We start from the raw sequence: 25988 nt of genomic DNA on the forward strand, positions 1-25988 counted from the left end.
TTTCTACTGCATCAGAACCTTCATATCGTTTTGCTTTGCGCATCTAGCCTTTCCGTTTGCCGGAAACAACCAAGTGTGGTTGTTTTGTTGGCCTCTGTCTTACTAGGACTCCCTTAATGGGTAATTAGAGCTACCAAGATAGATCAGGTTGATTTCTCTCCTACTAGGACTCCCCTAGTAGGTTAGAACCTTTAGCTAGATTCAGAAGAGGGGCTGCTATGGAATGTTGCACTGGACTGGGATGCTTTTTGTGTGATTGCAGAGCAGGACGAAAGTGCTTGTGAGCAGATTATTCAATTGGCTATCTGTCGACTGATGCATTGCGGTGCCATTCTTATATTTGCATGCCTTATGAATGAAAGATAAGAAAATACCGAAAGGGGCGCTAAGTTTAGGGCCAATTTGGTGTCCGATGCAAGACGGGCGCAATCTAACTCTTAGGTGCTGTATTCTAAGTTAATTTGGTTTGATGTGGAAAGTTCGAAGTGGCTGTAGATTGAGTATTTGCTGGTTGTTATCTGTTCATTGCCTTTTGGATTTCTGGAAGGCCAGTTACATATAATTGCTCTAGATTTTGGGTTTCGAGTTTCAAATTTACCTAGTTTAGATTTTAGATTCCCCATTTTTAGATTTTGGGTTCCGATTTCACATGGTACGGGTTCCAAGTTTCAGATTTACTTGTTTTGAGTTTCAGATCTTGTTCTGAATTTACCTATTCCTTGTTTCGGGGTTTGGATTTCGTGTTCTAGTTTTTAAGCTCCATGTTTTGTGCTTTGTGCTCAAGGTTTTGAGTTTAGTTTCAGGGTTTCGCAAACAAGATTCCGAGTTTACTGGCTCCAGGTTCGCTTGTTCGGGTTCCAAGTTCACATGCTCCAAGTTCTCCATTCCTGTTTCTAGCTTTCACTTTTTTTGAGTTTCAGGTTCTCTTTTTTGGGTTCCAAGTTCACCTCTAAAATGGATTTCGATTTTCAAGTTCATCTATTTCAAGTTTCGAGTGTCGTTGACTCATCCCAGGTTCTAGGTTGCATGCTCACTTTTTTTAAGCTCTAGATTGCTTGTTCTGGGTTCCAGATTCCAACTTCTCTTCTTCTAGGTAATTTGTGTGACGAGTTTACTATTTTTTTGAGCAAAAAGAGGATTTGTTATATTTATATAAAAGATATTATATTATACAAACAGGATTCAAAGAGTTTTCCACGTCTTTGCCATGTCCCAACCTAAAGCCCTATCTTCATAGTACCGATTGCTCTACAGAAGATCTCAACACACGAACGAGAGCACCAGCTCTAAACTCCTATGAGATGCGTTCACGACAATGTTAACTCCATCAACTAAAGTAAGGTGACCATCAACTCGACGACCTGAGCTGCAACCTTAACACATAGAGACAACCTACAAATCAACGATTCATAGCAGCTCATAGCTGCCTGCACAACTATACTCCACAACAACCGACTTCTCTAACAAACTCGCCTTTGTCAAGATAGTGGTATAGCAGAAATCGACCAATATTTTGCTAAATACATTGAGTCCAATGCAGATCATACTCTCTACTACAAAGTTCAAGGGGAGGACATCACTATTACACTTTTATACGTAGATGATCTGATTGTGACCAAAAGTAATGATAGCTTCATCAAGACATCGAAACAAGACTAATCTGCAGAGTTCTACATGAACGATCTTGAACTTATGCACTATTATCTTCGAATTGAGTTATGAAGAGACTTAGACAACACCTTTATGAGCTAACTAAGATATGTTGACAATCTTTGAAAAAGTTTCATATGACAGATTACAAGATTGCAACCACTCTCATGGAATAAAGATAAAGATACAAAAAAGCCTACAATCAATGACAAGTATTATCGACAACTCATCGGATCTTTTATATATCTGATCATCATAAGGCCAGATATTCATTATGCGTAAGTTCACCAACACAGTTTATCGCAAATCTAAAATAGTCTTACTAAAATGCAACCAAAAGAGTGTTAAGATACATCAGAGGTACAAGATAATTCAAAATTAAATACAGAGAAAATCATCCAAGGTTGCATGGATACTGTGACAATGACTGCAAAAGATGATGAGACTAGGAGATCCACATAGGGAGATGCATTTTTTCTTGGTCAAGGTGCTATATCATGGTTGTCAAACAAACAACCAACTATTTCTTTGTTTTTATCTGAAGCAAAATATAGGACACTTACTACAAGTGCATGTGAGGCTATATGGCTCAAAAGACTTGTGTCAGAAACAGATTAATTTAATGAATCAAAGCCAATAACAATATATTGTGATAATCAATCGGCTCAAGCATTGGCAAAGAATCCAATATATCACTCCAGGACCAAACACATTGATTTCAGAGAGCACTTTATCAAAGAAAGAGAGTTACTTAGTGACATCACACTACAACATTGTGGTAGCAAAGAGAATGTTGCAAACATCTTTACCAAACCACCTGACGTTTTTACAAGCTCTTGGTTTAACGCAGAGAAAAAACATTCCCATTCCTTCATCGATTCGGGATCATCTTGAGGGAAGGACTACTTCATGATGTTGATCTTGAGAGAAGGTGTTAAGAAACCATCTCAACATCATATGTTCAATATTTACATAGCGCTAACCCAATAGAGTGCTATAAAAGAAAGGGTTAGAAATCCTAACCCTAACTCTAACGGGATTAGAGTTACTTGGTGACATCACACTACAACGTTGTGATAGCAAATAGAATGTTGCAAACATCTTTATCAAACCATTTGACAAAGAGCTTTTCGAGAAGCACCGACAAGCTCTTGGTTTGACGCAGAGAAAGGACATTCCCATTTCTTCTTCGATTCCTAAGAATGATCATCTTGAAAGAAGGCCTACTTCATGATGTTGATCTTGAGGGAAGGTGTTGAAGAACCATCTCAACATCATATGTTCAATACGTGCATAGCACTAACCCAATAGAGTGCTATAAAGGAAAGGGTTAAAAGCCCTAACCCTAACCCTAACCCTATCCCTAACCCTAAAAGGGTTTGTATATATTTTATAGTTTTAACTAAATCTAGTGTACAGTTAGTGATTTGTGGTGCGCTCTCTAGATGTGCTCTCTCTTCTCATCTCCATGCTTCTCCTCTCCTCTCTCCATATTTGTTCAAATGAAACATAGCACCATTCTCCTTACATACATGAGAGAATTCAAATTGAAAATGTTTTATAGGCTAGGTGTAAGATTTTCCTTTTCTTAAACTCTCAAGAGCAATGCATAGGCATAAAAAAAGGGATGCAGAGATTTCTTTATTGTGGATCATCTAGGCTATTTGCTATTCAGACATGCAAAGGCTGTTTACTGCTTGAAACCAGTGAGTATGCTTAGCAAGTAATCTCGTGTTTGAATTACACATTTGACATTTAACTACTGACAAAGTCCATATAAGAAATGCATCAACTGGACATGTACAAGAAAATAGGCTTTAGAAATTGCCTCCACAATCAATTACCAAGGCTTGTGTGATTATTTACCGCATTTGCATGAGGAGATCTGATTCACATTACAATTACATATACAGCTTCTACTTGGATCTTCCTAGGTCATGGCTACTAGTAAATGACATCGATGGCCATCAGCTCATGTTCAAGAATGAATGCGCAATATTCCATGTAGACAATGAACGGTAATGAAGCTTTTTGATTTATGCTACTGCATTTCTTGCCCTAGTGTACTGTCCAACTTCTCTCCAATTGATGAAATCCATGCCTTCACATACAGAAAAAGCGAGTAACAATGAGCACTGGTATCAGAGCATCCATTCACAAAAATGCTTCGATGTATTTAGAAATTATTGCTTGATCCACGGAATCAGAAGATACAGGACTATTAATATAATTTTGACTGCAATTCAAATAATAAGGCTTCCGAACCTGATCTATTGGCCCAAAACCTCGCACTGTGTCACCTGCCATAGCCATGATACCCTCATTTCCAAGAGGCTGAAGTATTGCTGCCTGTACCAATATTTTGAGATACATTTGACAGTGCATTTAGATTACCAATGGATAGCTAGCCGAACACCATCCATTTGATGATCAAAATGAGAGCGCCTGTTCAGATGCAGAGCCCAGTTACCACTGTACTTACTAACCTGCGTGTTGAGTGGAAAGAAGTCCAGCTCAAAGCGCCCTGGGTACAAAGAAAGGTTTGCCAAGTAGTTTTCTGTACAGATTTCAAAAGATCCGAAAATGCCTGGATCATTCAAAACAATAGACACAAAGACAAAGCTTTCCAAAGAATCCTTACATGCAAGCATCAAAGTTGCTACTTCACCTATTGAGAAAATTATACTTGTAGAATAATCCGTTAGCAACATAGTTGAAACAGCATAGAGCTTTTACGTTTTCCAGAAGCCCAAACAGATTGACATAAAGAACCCTTCACAAATCTTGAAACATCCACAGTTACAGCTTGACCACTCTCTTCATATTCTGCAGCTATGCCTGCATGAAGGACACAACGGCCTTGGTAAACAACCACAAGGGCTTGGCAGCATGTTGCCTCTTTTAATGCCTCCCATGCCCTGCCTCACCGATAGAGAAGAACCTGATTAGAATAGTCTGGTTCTAAACCTGGTACAGCGATCTTTAGTTAACAGCCAACCCATACACAATTGCAATGGTCTTAAACTTCTGCTAAGCTCTGGCATCTGATATTAGCTTCGCCCTTCAAGAGTTGATACATGTACAATCCTGGCTTAGAGAAGCTTTACGTGGTAGGGTCACTGATCTTACATAAATGGAATACAACAGCAACATACCACAGAACTTCAGCTGTGGTCTTGGAAGATAAAGCCTTGTCCAATCTCAGACACTCAACTCCACTCAATTGTACCTGATCAATCGTATGTAAGTAAAAGCAAGCATTTACACTGACTGCATTCTCAAGCCATTTGGTCTTTGATGCTGGAAAAATCTGGGACTTTCTATTTCAATCCTTTGGCTAACACATTTAATTAGAATCTCATTCTTTAGAAAGTACGGAAGCAAAAGAGAAGTGCAAATTCCAAACTTCATCATATACTTATAAACACAACGATACTGACAAAGGTGAGCTCTTTAGGCTTGATAGAAATCCAAAATAATCCGGTGAACACAACTGTAGCTGCCAATGCGAGAGCCAAAACATCCGCTCTTGACTGTGCACTACAAAGTATTATCAATAGATATGTCTCAGACATTTTAATTCAATGTAAAGAATGCTCATTGGTCTCCTGTTCATACTAGGAGGAACGAAACAGTATGGCATGGTAAGCTTTTTAAGAATCATGGCACTCACAAACCTTCCAATCAAGAAAGAGGTAAACACAACATGCATACCTGCTTGCATCTGCCACTGGTGCAATGCCTGATAGAGTTCGATTGAGAAGCACAACCAAAAAAGAACTGCCTCCAAGAAGGAGAGGAGCAACCCTGACCTTTTCATCATTTTCCTTGATCCATTTGTTGAGACTATTTCCATCTTGACCGGACAACCCATGCTTTTTGTTGAGCTGATGGTTGTCATTGATATAAAATCACAAGGTAGGCCAATCACTCAAGAGTCCGAACCCAGATAATTAACAAAAAAAATCATGAATCAAGGAAATGTGTAAAATAAGATGCCCAGTAGTAGCTTGAAGGTTGCTTACCAACTTAGATTCGACATGAGCAACCGATACAATGTGTTGCTTCCTCTTGGGGTAAATTTGCAGTGAGGATCGTCGAGTACTCTTAAAGAGAACCAAGAAGCTTGAAAGGATGCACATTGAAGTTGCCATTTGTATCAACGAATCTCAAGACAGATGTATGTCTATTCTATTTGCTTTAGGAAACCTACAAAAAGACACAAAATGATAATTGCTGACTGCAGCTTTTCTAATGACATGCAAGCAAGAGAAAAAGATCTGCCAAAATGAAATTGATATAAACTATTCCTCAAGCAGCCACAACATTTGGTGTTAAAATGTATGCTTAAAGTTTGGAGAGGGGGTTGCCTAGTCCCTCTTTCAAACATTACCTAGAGATAAACTCTCTGTTGTAGGTCAAACAATAGATCCAGCTCAAATGGCCATGCTCTTGCTTGGTATGCTCCCAAGGAACAATAGTTTTGTCAATTCCATGATTGCAGGCCAATGGTCGGCACCAATCATGTTTGAAGAGCTAGTGCCTCTCCCACTGCAAGAAGAGACTCGGGAGAAGAACTTCAGTGATCCAATGACACGGCAAGTCAGATGACAATGGAGACAACAAAGAAAAGAGGAATCGTGTCAGGAAATGTTTTACTTTAACATGATGAAAGAAGAGCTCTTTCTAGTCATTGAGCACTACTCAGCTCATACACGAGTGAGTGGCTGGTATGTGGACATCCATGTCAAACAACAATAGTTGGTTCAAAGAACTACAACTTGCATATCAAAGTCACATGAGACTATAGGGGACAACAAGAAGTGCTCTATAGAAGGATTCCGGAGCACTCCTTTCACTACAGATACATGTGAAGAGAAGGTACTTACCAATGTGCTTTATGTTTCAAAATTATGCGAGAATCTATTGTCTGTCAGCCAGATTACCAAGAGGATAAAGGCTGAGTTCGATGATGGGAGAGGTCGCAAGGTAGAAAATAGTGGTGGCTAGAGAAAATACAAGGTGTATAGGTTCCTCACGGAATCAATGGAGATGTTGGGTTTGCTCATTCTATCAAGTTCGTGAGATTTGATGGAGATTGAATGTCACCAAGCTGTAAATATCCTAAGTCAAAGTATTGAGTTGTCCTATTTGATCATAATTTAAGAGTTTTCCATTTGTGTTAATTATGGTCAAAGAGTTCCTTTAATGGTCAAAGATACTTGACTCAGGTCAAGTAAGCCTGATTTTGGTCAGGGAGACTTGGTTTATTACCAAAAGGATTAACTGCGGTTAACCAGAGAACCATAGAGCAGACTACGGTCAGAGACTGTTGACTTCGGTCAATGAAACTTGGCATGCGCCAAGAGGGTTAACTACAGTTAACCGAGTTGTGCCAACTTCGGTTGGAGAGACTTGGCCATAATTAAGGCACTTCGACCGTTGGTCGAAGCCCCCTTAATTATGATCAAGAGCGTTGACTCCGATCAACCACAGAATATATATATATATATATATATATATATATTTGTTATGTGCACACATGTGTTCAATGGGGACGCCCACAGTGACTAGAAATAGTCTAGAGATTATTTGCATGCAAAAGTGCTAACCATTAATGGGTGCCATGTTTGTGCGCTTTAGTTATTTATTGCAGTTTTTCAGTTAGGAAAGTTGACAAGTGGCAAGTTGCCCAAAAAGAGAGCCTCAGAGCTCATGTAATACTTCACGTTTTGAATTTTTGGGAACTAAGCTCTACGCTGAACTCTGTAACAGTTTCCTCTCCAGTAATAAAATTCCTTCGGGGGGTCTAGCCCAACAAGTTGTCCTAGCCCTAGCGTGTTTGCACAGAGAGAGAGAGAGAGCAAGAGAGAGTGTCTTGCAGTAATTTGATGTCTTGAGAGAGAGAGTAGAAGTTTGTACGGGTTTTACATTGCTCGATACATTAGGCGGCTAACGGGATGCTTCGAGGGCGTCACGGCGCTAATGGATTGCAGGGTACACAGTGATGATGTGGCATCTACATGTGGCACCTAAGTGATGTGGCAGGTCAGCAGACATGTGGCACATAATTGACGTGGCATATGCATGCTTTGGGCTGACGTGGTCAATTAGGGCTGGCTGGTTGGTTGGTTCTGGATATATAAGGAGGGCCTTTGTGCCCTCATAACTTATCACCTAGAGCAGCCAAGAGTCAGCAGATTGGAGAAGTAGTAAGACCTCCTTGGGCCTATCTTCTGGAGGTGAAGGAGGTACATCATAGCCTGCAGACAAAGCTGAGAAAGGGCTGCCCACCTAGGCTGGCTTCCGGACAGCAAGGTGGAAGGGATCTAGATAGAGACTCTACATATCTCAAGGTGGAGCACGCGGGCTCAGAGATCTAGAAGTGCTTGACATCTAGTAGGAGAACCTTTTGGTATTGTATCCTGTCCTACTTTGTGGACGAACGGAAATATAAAGAGTTGCTTCTATATTTGTCTCTGAGCATTGTCTATTTACTGGCTTGCACATCTATGCACATTAAGTTAAGAAGTTTGTGATTCCACACCCCACACGCACATTGTGTGAGCTCCTGGGCTATTCTATCAGTCTTCTACTGTGCGTACCCCCCTCTTGGGTCATTTCTAACAGTTCACTAGTTAGTACCTTCTTCGATGACATAATTGTCTTTTCTAAGTCCGAAGAAGAGCACAAGGAACATCTTGCTACAGTGTTTCAAGAGCTGAGAAATCATCAACTCTACGCAAACAGCAAGAAAAGTGAATTCTTCCTGAAACTTGGGGCATATAATATCCAAAGATAGGATACGTATGGATCCCCGAGCCATTTAGGAATGGCCAGAGCTGAAAACTATGCATGAAGTTCGTAGTTTCCTAGGCATGTGTTCTTACTACAGAAGATTTATCAGGCATTTTGCGGATATAGCCGCTCCACTCCACGATCTTACTAAGAAAAATGCAGCTTTTAGATGGGGAATTCCACAAAAGACAGCATTCACCACACTCAAAGAGAGGCCGACCACAGAGCCAATCTTGATAGTTCCAGATTTGTATCAGCCATTTGATGTGGATTGTGATGCTTGTGGGGAATGTGTTGTAGGATCGATAGGCAAAAGAGAGAGAGAGAGCAAGGTACAAAGAGTCGCACGAGTCTACCGTCACGTCAACTAGGATAGTAAAAAAGAAAGAGTACAAGGTACTTGTACCTAGACCTAGGACTAAGTGTGCTAGGTGTCACATAGGACTAAGTGTCCTATGTGGCCTAAAAGGCACTAACACTACAAGTGCCTATATTTATTCCTACAAGGCACATACCATGGCCTATAGGGCATCACTAGAACCACTAGGAGATGGCCTACAAACCCCCCTCCATGGGATGGGCTGAAGTACTCTGGAAACGTCTCAGAATACCTGGTATTTTCTGGTCATGGTGGCACATCTTCATCCAAAAGGAATTAGCCACCTATGAATGTACAAGGGAGTCAGATCATGTCACAAAGGGAACCAAGTGTAAAGCCTGTCGGAAGACTTCCAGCTTGGGACGAGGAAGTGCCTTTGTAAACATATCTGCTATGTTGTCCTCTATGGGAAGATAGGACAACTCTATGACTCCTGCTGACAACCACTCCCAAACATAATGATAGTGAACTTCAATATGCTTGGTACGCGCATGAAACACTGGGTTACGCGCAATGGCCAAAGCACTCTGGCTGTCAGTGTAGACAATAGTGGAGGATGTCTGGCGAATACCAAGATCTGTAAGTAACTGTCGAGGCCAAACACACTCTACTGTAGTGGTGAAAACTATCCTGTACTCAACCTCACAGCTAGATGTGGCAATTGTTGGTTGCTTCTTGCTGAGCCAAGAGATACATGAATTGCCAAGCAAAAAACAATTGCCGGTATGTGACACTCTGGTGTCGGAACATCCTGCCCAGTCACTATCCGTGTAAGCATGCATGGTAAGTGAACCCTGATCACCATTAAAGAGGGCTAAATCCTGAGTGCCTCTAAGATATCTGAAGACTCTCTTCAGTGCCTGCCAATGCTGTGAACTGGGCATGTGCATGAATCTGCTGAGCTAAGATACTGCATACTGTAAGTTAGGTCTGGTGTGACATAGATAAATAAGGCATCCAACAGCCTATTGATAAAGAGTGATATCACAAGGTGGGCTCCCATCATGAGCTGAGAATTTGAAGCCAGGGTCCACTCGAGTAGAGATTGGCTTGCAATCCTCAAACTGAAAACGATCAAGGAGCTGTCCAATATACTTGGACTGAGACATCATGATACCCCCCTCAACATGAGCAAACTGAATGCCCAAATAAAAATGGAGCTGTCCCATGTCTGACATGTCAAAAATCTGCTGCAAATTAGCCTTGAAAGCTGCAATTTGCTGAGTATTTGGGCCCGTGATGAGCATATCATCCACATATAAAATCAGCACTAAAAAATCAGATCCACTCCCGCAGACATAAAGAGTGGGTTCTGTGGGACTATTATGAAAACCAAGGGATAGTAAGTGTGCATGAATTTTGGCATACCATGCCTTGGGTGCCTGCTTCAAACCATAAAGGGCTTTTCTAAGCCGGCATACCTTATTTTCAGAATTAACAACCTCAAAGCCAGGTGGTTGTGTGACATATACTTCTTCCTGCAGATCCCCATGAAGAAAAGCAGTCTTGATGTCAAGTTGGTGCACTTGCCAATGATGATGGGTTGCAATGGCAATGACACATCTAATGGTAGTAATCCTGGATGTGGAAGCAAATGTCTCCTCAAAGTCAATGCCTTGTTGGGCATACCCTTTTGCAACAAGACGGGCTTTGTATCGATCTATGCTGCCATCATATTTCCTTTTTTATTTTGTAGACCCACCGGGTTCCAATGGCATGCTTGCTGGGAGGGAGATCTACTAATTCCCATGTGTCATTTTTAGCAATGGAATGTAGCTCAAGTCTCATTGCATCCATCCACTCTTTGCTGTCAAAAGCATCTTTATGGCACAGAGGCTCTTCATTGCAAGCTGTAGCAAGGAGTGCAAACTCAACAAAGTGACCAAGCTGTCTATTCCTTGATCTTGTCCGGGCAGCAAAAGCCTGATCTTGTTTGCTGTCCCTCAATGTATCAAGAAGCCACCTAGGAACTTGCCTTTGCTGTCTATTGACAGCTCTTTCTTCAATGACTGCATCATGAATAGTGGGATCATTTTGTCCCGGAAGAGAAACCTGCAAATCAGCATGAGGTAGTGGCTGATTATTGCTTGGTGGAGGGCCGGCAGGAGGCTCATGTTGCTGGTCAAAGTTCTCTTCTGAGGATGGCAGAGGTAACCAAGATTCAAAGGCATCAAACATGTCAACATCTGGCTTAGCTTTGCAATCCACAAGAGGAGAAGCTGAATGTTCAGCAAAGATTACATCTCTATTGACAATAATCTTCCCAGTGTTTGGTTGCTATAACCGATACCCTCTGCTCTCCTGGCTGTAACCAATAAATATGCATTTGATTGCCTTGTCATCAAGCTTATGTCTCAGCTGAGATGGTACATGAACATATGCAAGAGACCCAAAAACTCTCATGTGTGAAAGTGAAGGCTTCCTGCCTTTCCATGCTTCATAAGGTGTAATAGTCTTCAATGCCTGTGTAGGTGATCTATTCAGCAGAGAGGCACACATCACTGCATCAAGCAAAAATTTATTGGGCAAAGAATTGGCCTTAAGCATGCATCTGGCCATCTCCATTGTGGACCTGTTTTTCCTTTCAAACACAGGATTCTGCTGAGGAGTGTAAGGGGGGGAGAGTACATGAGTGAATAATGCCCTGTGAAGACAGAAATGCATCAAACTCCTTTGACATATACTCTCCCCCACTATCTGGGTTGAGAGTGACAAGCTTGCATCCTGATTCATTCTCAACCATATTCAGCCACCTCTGAAAGTATGAGAAAACTTCAGATTTGGCTTTTAAATGATATATCCAGCAATATCTTGTGAAATCATCAATGAGAGTCATGAAATACTTGTACCCCCCAATGGCATTTGTCCTCATTGGGCCACAGACATCACTGTGCACTAGCTACAATTTTCTTTGTGAGAGTTTTGGACAATTCTTTTGAAAAAGAAATCGATGCATCTTACCCAAAAGACAACCCTCACACACATGTTTGGAAACTGTGTGAGTTTGAGGTACATCATTTGCCATTTGCTGTGAATGTAGCTTTGCAAGAGCTCTATAATTGAGATGGCCCCTTCTCTCATTCCAAAGATGAGTTTCAGCAAGTTGTGAATCTGAAATAGCAAATGCTTCAATAGAAAGTGCAGCTGAGTGGTGATCAAGGTGATAAAGTCCCTTTTGCAAAGTGCCAGTGAGAACTATGACATTGTCATCACGAAGATCATAAACTAGGCATCTGTAGCCATCAAAAATAACTCTGAAACCTGAGTGGCAATTGCTGAAATTGAAATCAAGTTGACTTCAATTCCAGGCACAAAAAGAACATTTGTCAGAGTGACAGGATGGCTTGAAATGGATGTGAGCTACACATCTCCAATACCTTTGACAGCATATGAAGCATTATTAGCACATGTGACAATCCCCCCTCGAGGTGCATCAGCTAAAGAATGAAACAACTGTCTGCAAGATGTGACATGCTTGGAAGCACCACTATCAAAGTACCAGGACTGAGCATCATTAGCCGTAAAGAATGCATCAGCTTTGGAGGGATCAAATGAGCAATGGACAGCCCATGCCCAATCATCCTGAAGAGCATGTGCATGTGAAGCATCTTCTACCTCATTGGATTCAATAGCATGAGAGGCATTAACTGTCAATCCTGCTTTCTTTTTCTTCAAAGCAATGCGCTTCCTGCATTCTGAAATGTCATGTCCAAGCTTGCGACAATAGTTGCATCTTTTCTTCTTTGACTTATCTGCTGTATTTTTAGATGCATGGGAGGAATTGCAGCTGCTATGCGCAGATTTTGGCTTGCCCATAGGCTTGGAAGCCTTGCCTCTTCCTGTCTGCTGTGAAGCAAATGCATGATCAGGAATAATGGCTTGTCTATTAGCTCTACTTTGCTCTTCCTGCAAAAGCAAAGTAACTAGCTGATCAAAAGAATAGTGGTCTGGATTACCCATGGCCACTAATCAAAGGGTTGTAGCAAACCCTTGATATGTATATGGCAGTCCATTCAATGTGGTACTGACAAGCTGTGAATTTGGCACCACCTCATCAATGTTGGCAAGTTGTTCCATGAGGTCCTTGACCTTTGTCAGGTATGCATCCATAGAGTCACCTTCATTCATGCTGACTTCTTGTAATTGCCTTCTCAAATATGCAACACGTGCCTCATTGCGAATTTGATAGAGAGAAGCCAATTTATCCCAAGCGTCCTTTGCTGTCCTGCAAGACCGGATGTGTGGAATAATGATTCTCTTGCATCATAAAGCAATACATGAATGTGCATTTGCATCTCTTGCATCCCGTCTTGACTGTTCCTGAGTTGGAAGAGTAGTAGCAGAAGTGCTAGAAGATGAGGCATCAGGAGGAGTACCCCCTGCAGAGGGACTAGCAGTAGAGGCAACCACTATAGCATTGGCTGGCCTCAGATCAACCCCAGAAACAATATTCCACAAATGCTTTGCAACAAGAATATGTTTCATGAGATAAGACCACATTGGATAGTTGGTGCCATCCAACTTATCATCTTCACGAAGAACGCCAAATAGATCTTGATTGTTCCCAGCCATAGTAAATGTGATACCCTGAAAGAGACCTGAAAACCCAAAAGCCTCAAGGCTATCACTGCAAAAAGCTGGCTGTCCAAAAATGACAGCAAATATCTGCAAATTTCCAACCCAAAACAAAGGGCAAATGCAGATCTGACCCAAATGTGACTGTGGCAAGCAATGTTCACTGCAAAAACAGCAAATCTGGCAAAAGCCCCAAATTTAATGAGGGCAAATAGGCCAAAAAGAGGGCAAATGCAGAAGATCCCCAAATTTTGCTGAGATTTTTGCAAATGTGACCCAATGTATAAAAATATGACTCAATGTCCTGCAAAAAAGACTCAATGTCCTGCAAAAGTGATTCAATGTCCTCCAATCTGACCCAATGTATTGCAATCAAACAAGAAATTGTAGACCAAATCCCAAAAGGTAGCCTCAAGGCTTGCAACTACAAAATTAGGACTTGTTGTCCATAAGGTGACTGCAAAAGTGCAATTGTCCCAATGTATAGACCTCAAGAGGTAGGCTTTCCAAACTGTTGAAATAGCATGATAAGACTTCAAACAGTGAAAGGAAGGTAAGGACAGAAAAAGCCCTCAAAAGCCCCAAACTTTGAGAATGTGCTGTAAGGTACGAGCTGTACGGACAGAGCAGGTACGTGACTGTACGAATCAGCGTGTACGACTGTACGGAAGCTGTATGGAGCATGTACGAGACCTTCCGTACAACTGTACGAAAGATGTACGGCGCAGTACTTCTGCTGTATGAAAGCCTGGTGTACGGAATCACAAGTAGTCTCCAACTTTGTACGGCAGATCTTCACACGTGGCTGTATGGCGACGCAGGTACAACTGTGCAGAGCTCAATATGAAGCAGAGTGTACGTCTGTACGGCGACGTAGGTACGAAATGCAGTACGGAACTTAGTGTGATGCAACTTGTACGACGGGCGTACTATGTGCAGACTGTGTGTACGTGCGTCCGTACAGTCGTACGGACTATACGAATGGAGAAGCAGGTAGGCTGAGGAGAGCTAGTGCAAATCCACGAGTAGGAGATGAGTCAAAATGTGGCTATGATACCACTGTAGGATCGATAGGCAAAAGAGAGAGAGAGCAAGGTACAAAGAGTCGAACGAGTCTGCCGTCATGTCAACTAGGATAGTAAAAAAGAAAGAGTACAAGGTACTTGTACCTAGACCTAGGACTAAGTATCCTAGGTGTCACATAGGACTAAGTGTCCTATGTGGCCTAAAAGGCACTAACACTACAACTGCCTATATTTATGCCTACAAGGCACATACCATGGCCTATAAAACATCACTAGAACCACCAAGAGATGGCCTACATGTGTTGGGGCGCATTGCATCAGAATGGTCATGTAGTAGCCTATGAGAGCAGGAGACTCCGAGATGCAGAGAGAGATCTGAATCTATGAGAAAGAGTTGCTAGCTATAATTCATGCCATCCATACATGGAAGCATTATCTTTTGGATGCAGATTTTACAGTAAAACAGATCACCAAAGTTTAAGATACTTTTTGACTTAAACAAAGCTCTCCGAGAAGCATATGAAATGGGCAAATATGCTGTCAATGTACCATTTTCAGATTGTCCATACTCCAGGAATAGAGTGGCAGATGCCTTGTCCCGAAGACCTCAGGTCAACAATGTGACTATTGCTTATCATCAAGACCTGAAAGACATGAGGGAGCAATATGCTAATGATGCAGATTTTGGTGAGATTTTACAAAAAATGCAAGAGGGGCACAGTCCACCAGTCACTATTCCCTGAAAGATGGGTATCTAATGAAAGATGACTGCTTATGCATCACCCACGAGATGAGAAAAAAGATTTTGGAACAATGCCATGCACCTCCCTATGCTGGGCATAGAGGATTTACAGCAACAACTCAAGCACTGGAGAGGTACTTCTTTTGGCCAGGGATGCGGAAAGATATACATCAGTTTGTTACTGAATGCCTTACATGTCAGAAAGTGAAGTATGATAGACGGAAGGCACCTGGCCTACTTATGCCTCTTCCCGTGCCTCAGGCACTGTGGGAAAGTATTGCAATGGACTTCATTTTTTATTTGCCAAGATCAAAGTCGGGGAATGATGGGATTTGAACTATCATTGATAGATTTAGCAAGCAAGCTCATTTCATTCCGGTTCGCAAAATCATAAAGGCAACTCATATGGCTAAGCTTTTCATGTCACAGATCTTTAAGCACCATGGTATGCCTAAGTCCATTATCAGTGATCGAGATCCTAGAATGACCAGTCTACTTTGGAGAGCTTTATTTGATAATATGGGGACGAATCTGATTTTTTTTGCTTCCTTCCATCCCCAAACAGATGGTCAAAGTGAGGTAGCAAATTCTACAGCATTGGATATGCTGAAATGCTACGTGGGTGACCAAGGTTCAAACAGGGAAAAGTACCTACCATTGGTAGGGTTCGCTTACAATAATACTGTTCACAGCTCTACAGGGAAAGCCCCTTTTGAGGTCATCTATGGGAAGGTGATTCTGCCACCTATCTTTTTGCAGCTGATCAGTTTGTGAGAGACCTCCAGACAGCTTTCAGCCACGTCCATAAAAGAGCTGCAGATAAGCATAGGAGACAATTAGATGTCAAGGAAGGGGATTGGGTACTTTTGAAGTTTGAGAAATCTTCTGCAAGTTTAAAGGCAAACAGAAAGTGTAGGCAAAGTTATCTCCTAGATACTATGGCCCTTTTAGAGTTATAGAAAAGATTAATGACGTTGCATACAGGTTAGCATTGCCAGAGCATTGAAGGATTCACAATGCTTTTCACGTGAGTCTTCTTAAGAAATTCCAAGGGTCAGAGCCTATAGAGCCAGTAATAGAGGATCTACCAGAAGTGGATGAGCTGGAGGAGGTCCTTCAGCCAGAGCAGATTGTGTATCATACTGTACGCAAAGGCCCTCAGGGCAAGGAATTTTACAAGTATCTTGTAAAATTCAAGAATTATTCGGCATTAGATGTTAAGTGGATGGATGAAGACATGTTGTCTGATCATCCACAGCTTTTGGATGTTTACAAGGAAGCTTTTTAGTTGAGGTCAACTGAATAGAAGCCAAGGGGATGTCACCAAGCTGTAAATATCCTAAGTCAAAGTATAGAGTTGACCATCTATTTGATCATAATTAAAGAGTTTCCATTTGTGTTAATTATGGTCAAAGAGTTTCTTTAATGGTCAAAGATACTTGACTCAGGTCAAGTAAGCCTGATTTCGTCAGGGAGACTTGGTTTATTACCAAGAGGGTTAATTGCGGTTAACCAGAGAACCACAGAGCTGACTACGGAAGAGAGTGTTGACTTCGGTCAACGAGACTTGGCATGCGCCAAGAGGGTTAACTACAATTAAACTCCAGAAGTTGCCCTTTAGTGGCATGTATCTAGTTTTCAGTTAGGAAAGTTGACAAGTGGCATGTTGCCCAAAAAGAGAGCCTGAGAGCTCATGTAATACTTCACGTTTTGAATTTTTGGGAACTAAGCTCTACGCTTAACTCTGTAATAGTTTCCTCTCAAGTAATAAAATTCCTTCGGGGGGTCCAGCCCGACAAGTTGTCCTGGGCCCTAGCGTGTTTGGAGAGAGAGAGAGAGAGAGTGTGTGTGTGTCTTGCAGTTATTTGACGTCTTGAGAGAAAGTAGAAGTTTGTACGGGTTTTACATTGAACATGATCAAGGAGTTGTCAAATCAGAGCTACAAACGCTTCAAACTCATCCCACAGATGCTGGCAACAATTCCAAATAATGACCATTTTGCAAAAATTCTGGCAACAGGAACGGAGGAGCATGGTTTGTACAAGATCTGGGCTTTGGTAGTACAGTCAGATGCAGGTCATCAAAGTTATGGCATGAGAGGATTGGGCTCCTGTCTGCGGAACCCTTCCAAAGATGCAGAAAGCTGGATTGGTGGATGGACTTTCACATATGGTAGACATGTTAGAAGTGTGCTAGGCTTCCATGGAGGGCAAGCAGCATCGGGAAGCATTCCCAAAGGAGGCTAACAGAGAGCCAAGGTTCCACTTGAGCTAGTGCACTATGACATATGTGGAAAAATGTCCACAATGTCAGTTTCAAGAGCTGGGTATAATCTGACGTTTATTGATGATTTCACTAGATATACTTGGATCTATTGCATTGCCAACAAGTCTCAAGCTTTCGCACTAAGTTCAAGGATTGGAAGGTAAAGGTCGAGAAGTACTTGGGTAAGAAGCTGAAGACTTTCATACTGACCAAGGGGGAGAATTTACCTCAGAGGCTTTCAACGCCTACTGCAGGAAAGAGGGGATCAAAAGGCAGATAGGGGAGAAATAGACACAGAAGAACCATGAGAAATGGGAAGGAAACGCACCTGCCATTAGGCATCACAACGTAAGGAGCAGACCATAATAGGATGGCAGCAAAAAAAGAACATCCCAGGTCAGCAGCATTGGCCCAAGCTAAAGCAGGCCAGCCCGTAGCTGACCAACTAGCTCAGCCAGCCTAATAGGCTGGTCTCGTTGGGGTTGGTCCTGGCCAGCTAGTCCACGCACTAACCAAGCCAATATCTAAGGGCTGTCTAGCCCAGGCCCTGGTACAGCCTACCTCGTTCAGCAGGGGGGATCCCGACGGAACATTGTGCGGGCAGGCTTAAAATTTGAAGGCGTTCCCCAATGCCATGCAGATGACAATAAAGCTAGGCCGCTTCAGTTTTGACCCTGAGAAGGTTGTCTTCAGATATGCCTCTTCCTAGTGCCTCACTAAATACATCATTATACCTAGGTTGCTGACATCCGTTCCCGACAGGATCTCATGCTTTTGTACATCGTTTCTGTTGGCTTGGCTTTTCGTAGTCGTACATGAGCATATAAGACTGGTCAAGACAAATTATATGAGATCAATTTGTCAAGACATATATTCAAATTGTCAATGGCTGGTAAACACAAAGAAATAAAAACATATATTCAAATTGTCAAAGAAATCATTCAAATTCAAATTGGTCAAGACAAATTATATGACCAAAAACTTTTTCCAAAATCTACGAAAGAGGTTGGAAGAAGGTAAGGAGGTACAATGAAAACAAATCTGGAGATGCAGTTTAATTGAGTGTGCTCCATTTTATGGTGCTTCGGTTTCCTTCTTTCAACTTCCTTCGTACCTCGAGATCAATTTGTTTTCATTATATCTACTAACCGATTTGCAAATTTTCATACAGAGAAATCACTCAGGGAGCGTTTCATAACTCCTCACGAGTATATAGTTTCAAACCTTTTCGGGCGGAGCTTCTGATTGTAACATTTGCAGAATTATGAGCGGCCACGGTTGGATGATAAATTGTTACTCCACTTTTCTCCAACTCTCTGAAGTTCAACAAATACGTTTCGGATATTTTGCCTATCTGCTTGACCAACCAATCCGTAGAAGCTGGGATGTTCTAGCGTACTACTTTTATCGTTTAATAGTACTAGCTATTGATTTCTTTGTGTTTACCAGAGTGCATTTCGGTTTAAATTCATAGATTCCGCTTTAACTGAAACTCTTTCCAAGACCGTACATACACTGTGATTAACATAAGCTTTAGCGTACAATAGAATAATTCAATTTATGTGTACCCGCAAGCATTTCAATAGAAATTTATGGTCTTTCCACATCTGTATTCGCACTTGCCTGATTGGAGTGAAGAACATTCCAGAGAACTTCATCGTTCTATCAAGTTATTGAGATTTTCGCTTGTTGAACCGTAGCACTGACCTGTTGACCGTACACGGCTTGCATATCCTCTGGAAATCAATGTCCCTTTAGAACTATCTTCGCATCCCTGTTACTAGAACCACGTCCGGAAAAAAGTACGCTCCAAATCGACGCAAGTCCACAGGAAGAGCAATGGAAGGCTTGCACCTGTAGCATTCGAAATCACCGAAGTTCCCGGCAGGTAGTATGCAGGAATCACACAACGATTTATGGACCTCGAAGAATAGATAGCAAGAGCATGGGAAGCCAGAGCATTGCCAACTGTAAATGCTAAGGCTATGTTCACACTAGGAAATAAAATGGAGGACACGAGGGCCAAGCCTACACAGTGACACAAAAGATTTGTGTGCGGCCCAGGAAGGCTGTGTACTCCATGGCAAACTCCTCCACGTGTAGCCTATTCCATCTTCACAAAGCGCTATGGTTGATGATATTAATGAGCAGCTTGATGGCTACTTGCGGGTAAGGACAACAGCTCTTCACACCACCTTTTGGAGGATGGTAGACGGGTGGTGTGAACTTAGCTTAAGAGGACACTTTTTAGCAAAAGGCAATGCTAACACCCTTAAGACCACGCGACTAAAAGGTGTGGGTATGTATGTGCGGTTCAGGCCCCAAGAGGGAGCTCAAGGCTTTATCTTCATCACCCATATGGGGGCGCTATTGGCACTCTCAATTTTAGTACAACACAAAAAAGGCAATGCTAACAAGGTCTGTGACCGAGCAGTGGTAGCTCGGGTGGTTCAAGAGTTTGTCCACTTCAGCGACAGCTATCCACGTCCACATTCAACATAAGCCATGATTAGCTATGTGTGTGAGTGGGGGACAAAAAGGTCTATGTCCATCATGTTATTTGCTTTCCATCTTTACATATGGCCCATTTCTAGCACCTACAAACAAGTGCATTAACCAAGAGTCTATCATGCTATTTCTTTACATATAGACAATTTCTAACACTAACAAACAAATGCATTCTCAACCAAGAAACCAAATGTCATCTCAACCACAGAACCAGCTATGCGTCTATTGTAGCCAATGCATCCTACGATAAAAGTCGCCAAGTACTCATGCCATACGTGAAGCTGATGGAGTAAACATAGAAAATACTTAAATGAGAACGGTTAGATAATGGTGACCAGTAGCCTGACAAGGTAATTGTTGAGAGGACTTTATCAATATTCCCTTTTCCCAAAGACATAAAAGGCCCCGCTTCATGATTTTTCACTTCAACTAGCAAAAGATTGGCCTTATCTCATAACCTACAAGAAGCAATATAAGTCACAAAGACAATGACCACAAGAACATCCACCAAAGAGGAGGTGGGGCTAAGAGCTTTGCATTTATTACAAATCCATTAACCAAACTTCTTAGAAAAGCCAGGCATTTCCATTAAACTAAATGACAAGACAAATCTTTTGAAGCTTGAATATAAAGACTCTTATGTTACAACTGCTGGACTTTAAGAGCCTGTTCTTTGTAGCTGTATTGATACTAGTGATTATGGATTGGAGAATTATGGGCATCCCATTGCATAAAGCTGCAAATTATGACGAGTGAAGGGCAATTATAGCACATATGACAAAAGAATTAGCCGTTGTTCTTTATGCTTTTTTGGAAACATTACTTAATAGGAGCTACATTCTACATTGAAATGGATGGATCAACAAAGTATTAAACATTTGTTGACTCAACCATTGATAGATAGATATTAAGTGGGCATCATTTATACAAAGCTTTCATCCCTTGATTCAATATGAGCTAGGTAAAGACTATTGAAAATTATGGTTGTGTCATCATCAGAGTATGCACCAGGTGTGGGGCCTACGCTTGCCCCATAGCCATGCACATGGACCTCCTCACTCGCCAAAAAGCCTCAGGGGGATGTGAGGAGGAGGCTCACTTAGGCTATATATTTCAAGGTCACTTAGGTGTATTATTGCTTATGGGATGACGTGGGGATTACTCCTATGCTCCAATGCAGCATGCCCCTTAGTCTTTTTTTCCCCATTATTTCACTTAAGTCTAAGGTGCCCATGGGGGGGTGTTAGGACCACACAAGGACCATATTTCAACACTCCGTAGTAGTCGTGACACCTGAGTTGACCAAGGTAAACACCAATCACACAGCACTGATCAATTCACACAGTGCAGACTAGTCACACGCAACCAATCATATACGGCCATCGCTAATCAGGTGCCACAAATCAAAGCTATCATCAAGTCAGGTTCTGACAATGCACATATGGGTTACCACCTCCCACACATGCATGCCGTGTCACGAAGTCATTGCGCAAAGTCAATGTGTGTGTGGGTTGCCACATCCCGTGGCACATGCATGTATTCAATGCATGCGCATAGTCACATAGTCCAGACTGTAGCAAGATGCCCCCACTAGCCGCTACCCTGTAGCAAGATGCCCCCACTAGCCACTCAAGTACCTCCATGCGCCCATTGCCTGGTGTCATCATCACACAGTCCATGAGTCGAAACCCACTCTAATACCATTTTAACTGTGGCAAAGTGCCACATGTCATCATCGAAGTGTGCGTTGGGTGTGGGTTGCCACTCCCACCCCATAGCTGTGCACATGGGTCTCCTTACTCCTAGTAGGGATATGAGGAGACTTAGGCTATATATTTCAGGGTCACTTAGATCATTATTGCTTATGGGATGACTCCCATGCTCCAATGCCATGTGTCAAGGTGCGAGGGCACCCTAGCCCGTTAGCCTCTATTTTTCCATTATTTCACTTAATCTATGGTAACCCATGGGGGGGTGTTAGGACCACATGCCATATTACAACAAAGAGAATGTTCTCTCTACTAAACAAGCATTAATCATATTACTGCTATAGAGATTCAATCATTTGTGAACATGAATAAAGAGGATCTAGGCTCTTTTGATATATGAAATAAATTGGAGAATACAAAATTGGAATCCTATGTCAGGATATTTTTATACAATGATAAATACCTCTTTTATGAAACAAAACTATGAATCACTCAACCTTTAAAACAAATAGAAATGGAAGAAATGTGCCAAGCACCATAGAAATGTTGGCCTACTATCAACAAAGATATGGCAAAGTTTGTTGCAAATTCATTGCTTGTCAAAAAGCAAAAAGGTATAAAGGAATGACTCCTAGGTTATTAATGCCTTTACCCATTTCCTATTCAATCTTGGGAGTAAATATCCATGTAGGTTATTACAAGAATGCCTCCTCCAAGTGAAAATGATATGATGTGAACTATAATAGAACACGTTAGTAAGCAGGCATACTTTATCCCATGTAAAAACCCTCTATTTGCTCAGCAAGATGCTCCTATGTTTATTAGCAAGAACCTTGTACATCATGGCTTGCTGAAGATAATAGTGTCTAATTGAGATTCTAAGATTCATAATAACTTTTTGACTTTAGTATTTGAGAATCTTGGACTCAGCTTTTGCTCTACGATGTAATGGACAAATTGAAGTAACAAATAATACAATTTGGGCTATGCTAAAAACTTATGTGGGAATTAAATCTATGACTTGGGATATGTATATTCAAAAATTATAGTTTTCCTATAATAATACACCTCATCTAGCAATTGGAACAACACCATTTGAGATAATTGGAAGTTTCTACCTATACTTATCACTGCATTAACCCTTGGAGTTAGGGCAGCTAATGAATTTACCCACAATTATGAGAATATCCTCGAGGAGGTAAATGAAGTCGTTAGCCTTGCTAAAAAAATATGTATCAAGTAAACCAATAAGAAGAGAACACATATGATAATAATCAAGGGGGATTTCGTCCTTTAAGAATTGAAAAAAGAATGTTAAAGGGTGTCAAAAAATGGATTGTTAATCAAAATGGATCCGCCATTTTATATCCATTTAAAGAGCCAATGAGGAATATGAAAAGGTGTGCCCATTAAGGTGGTTGGGTTTTAGCTCTAATAGTATAATTCATGGAAATGTATCCACCCCAAAGCTCCGATGCATTCAAAGCCTTGAGATGGTAAGACAAGGCTAAGAAACCCTAATCTTGTACATGAATCAAATTTGATAACAATACAAAATAAGCATACAACATTAAAATCAACACTACAACATGAGTGATCAAAACCACCTCTTTCAAAAGGGAGTTGATATGACTTGAGATGCTTATAAGAAAGACATCAAATAAACATGGGTGTGCAGCTCCTAGCATAGATACCAATATTTAAAATTGGCTAAATACATCAGCGATGGTTGATTACTGTAAGATTAATGAAGTGGAAGTTAAAATAAAACCAAAGAAATTATCAAAGGGATAGCAAAAAAGACAAATTGGCCATAGTTGATTAAAATAATATTTGATAAAGTCAAAGTTAACATACAACCAAAGAAACTATAAAGAGATAGCAAGAAACATGGGATGAGGTTTACAAAACCCATGCTTTGACTTGTATGCCACTGAAATTGAGAGGGATTCAAAGAAATTCAAGCCTGAGAAAAATATTGTGAAAATCGGCAAGTTGATAGTACAAACTCTTAGAGTAGTATACACGTCAATGGAATCAAATCCAATAGATGAGCCACCATGTAGTAGTTGCAAAATGGCCAAAGAGAGAAAGGAAAAGAAACTTCAATCAAAATGGTCAACAAGAGCGCACAAGATGAATGATATGCCTAGGGGGTTGGAGACTATATTCTTGTTAGGTAAGAATCATTTTCCAATACTGCCACAAACTACAGTCCAAGATGATGGATAGGTATAGTATGTTGAGAATGGTGTAAATTGCTCCATAGACTAAGGTCTAGAGAGGACCCTAAAAAGGAACATTTCATTTTCATCTTACATCATATGTAATCTAATGTTTAGTTATCTCATTTTGGTTTTGAACTTCTCTCTCTCATCCTCCATTTCGACATAGCATCAACGCCTTCCAACAAAGTCTATGCTTCTTGAGATTTGGATGGGGTTGAGTTTGCTTTGTGTTCATTGTGTCTTTCATTATCACATCCTTGCCTCTAAAACATGACATTACGTGAGCATCTCCATCTCCATCGATGGTGCATGGATACCACCTCCATGTTTTTTTGAGCTTGCAAGGCTCCATTCTCATATTTTCTCACTCCCATGATGTAAAGGGAGCTGTAATGATGTTTTTTATTTTAAGAAAGTCTTCAATCAAAGCTATCATAAAATTTTAATGGGTGTAATGTTCCTTGGATTTGTAACAACTTTTTTTATGTTTTGTAATGGACTCTATATTTATGAAAGAAGAATAGAGCATGCAAGACTCTCCAAGAGAGAGATCTTCACATTAGTCTATGAAACCATTTAAGGGACCTCTACCTAGAAATCCTATGTATGAAGAGGCTCCATTGTCTACTGATGATGAAGAAGAGATACTTGAACCTGATTGTACTGTGGATCATCAACAAATACAACTCAAAAATGATTTTGTCAAGTTATGTCAAGTATTTGCTCAAGTTTAAGAGATCATGCTTAGTGGATGGCTTAATCATTCTTTTGAGCTTTTCCAAATCTCATCAATTTCTATAATCAAGCATGCAATTGAGGCTAGTTGTAATCCAAGAAAGAGGGATCTTATGGAAGCTGCATTCTCACATCATTTGCTAGGGGTATCATAGTCTTGTTGACTATGGCAAAGTATTCCATAGGACTACATCAAATGCAATGGGGGTTCTCGTGGACATTGGACTAAACCAGTATTTTCCATTATAGATGGTTCGTATTGTGGGTAATTTCATGTTAATACTAATGGCACATGTCATATGGCCAAGGCCAATTTTTTATTAAACATTGACAAAGTGTATGCCATGGGCAATATTTTTTGAGAGGACATAAATCATTTTTTGTTAAATCAAGCCCAAAGAGGGTATGTAAAAGCATCCCTTATTTTAGTGTAGCAAGGAATAATTTTGGCTTCTTATGCTTTCATTAAGATTTCTCAATGACTCTAAACAAGGAAGCATGAGCCACTCATCTAGGGGGGAAGATTTTAGCCAGTTGGTGTCACTCTCTTCTTGGCTTTTGATTCCTTCTCAATTCATCAAGTGGTGCTTTGTGTGTGAGAGAATTATTGACTTTGGTTTGTGTGTGTGTGTGTGTGTGTGCATGGGCGGGTGCATGCGTCTGTGTGCGCATGTGTGCGCTCGTGCATGCACACCTACCCGCATGCATGGATGTGTGTGTGTGTGCATGCATATGTGCATGCATGTGAATCATATGGGTTTTGTTGGGTATATCTAGTGTTTTCAAGTGCCTCAATCTATATGTCTATATCCATACCTTCTGCCTACTGTATGAATCCATGTTCGTAGCATCTATTCTTAGTCTTATTTTTGCCTTTTAATATACCCTCTCTTTTGCTTTATAGCTATCTTTTTTTGGGCTTTAATTACACCATACTTTAGTATCCCCTTTTCACTTACATCCCTCTATCCCTTGTTGCTAAAAAAAGACCTTTTTTAATATGTTTTTGTTGTCCCATACTTTAGAGGTTTTGTCACCTCTTGGTGTTGCTCCTGAATCTCGGTATCCCTAATCAGTTATTAATCAATGCTATGTATACCCTAGTCTTTGCCTTGCTCTAGGGCTATTTAGCTTGTTGAAATGGAAGTAGTTCATTCCAATCAAGGATATCTCAAGCAACGTTAGATGCAATCTGCAGATGTCCCAGAAAGCTGCTTTAATCCTGATCTCTAGCCTATTGTGAATATTCTACATGAAGGGTTTTTTGAAATCAATCATGCTTAGGGTGATGGACCAATGCCATAATTTTGTGTTTCAATTTTAGGCCATGTTCTTTATGCTTTGGTTATGAGCTTGTCCCAGAGAGCTGTGGCT

General features: G+C 41.0%; 1 protein-coding gene across 4 annotated transcripts in view; it reads right to left on the reverse strand.

Annotated features, from left to right (window-relative positions):
- Positions 1–3484: 3484 nt before the first annotated feature.
- The window catches only part of CCB4 (cofactor assembly of complex C), a 40717-nt gene continuing 18213 nt past the window's right edge, over positions 3485–25988 (reverse strand). The window contains exons 1-10 of one of the 4 annotated variants that reach the window (XM_087378953.1): positions 19142–19519; positions 18659–18750; positions 5676–5859; positions 5365–5537; positions 5091–5190; positions 4806–4879; positions 4387–4568; positions 4137–4207; positions 3916–3999; positions 3485–3751 (exon numbers count right to left, since the gene is read on the reverse strand). In XM_087378953.1, coding sequence (XP_087235079.1) covers positions 3692–3751; positions 3916–3999; positions 4137–4207; positions 4387–4568; positions 4806–4879; positions 5091–5190; positions 5365–5537; positions 5676–5804 — 873 coding nt within the window. In that variant the 5' untranslated portion in view covers positions 5805–5859; positions 18659–18750; positions 19142–19519 and the 3' untranslated portion in view covers positions 3485–3691. Of the gene's footprint in view, positions 3752–3915; positions 4000–4136; positions 4208–4386; positions 4569–4779; positions 4880–5090; positions 5191–5364; positions 5538–5675; positions 5860–18658; positions 18751–19141; positions 19520–25988 lie in introns of those variants that run through there. The other 3 variants (XM_087378951.1, XM_087378950.1, XM_087378954.1) reach the window with 3 other exon arrangements.

The sequence above is a fragment of the Dipteris shenzhenensis genome, chromosome 9, assembly GCF_047967505.1.
Source record: "Dipteris shenzhenensis isolate YYH24624 ecotype China chromosome 9, Dip_SZ_1.0, whole genome shotgun sequence".
Lineage (NCBI taxonomy): Eukaryota > Viridiplantae > Streptophyta > Polypodiopsida > Gleicheniales > Dipteridaceae > Dipteris > Dipteris shenzhenensis.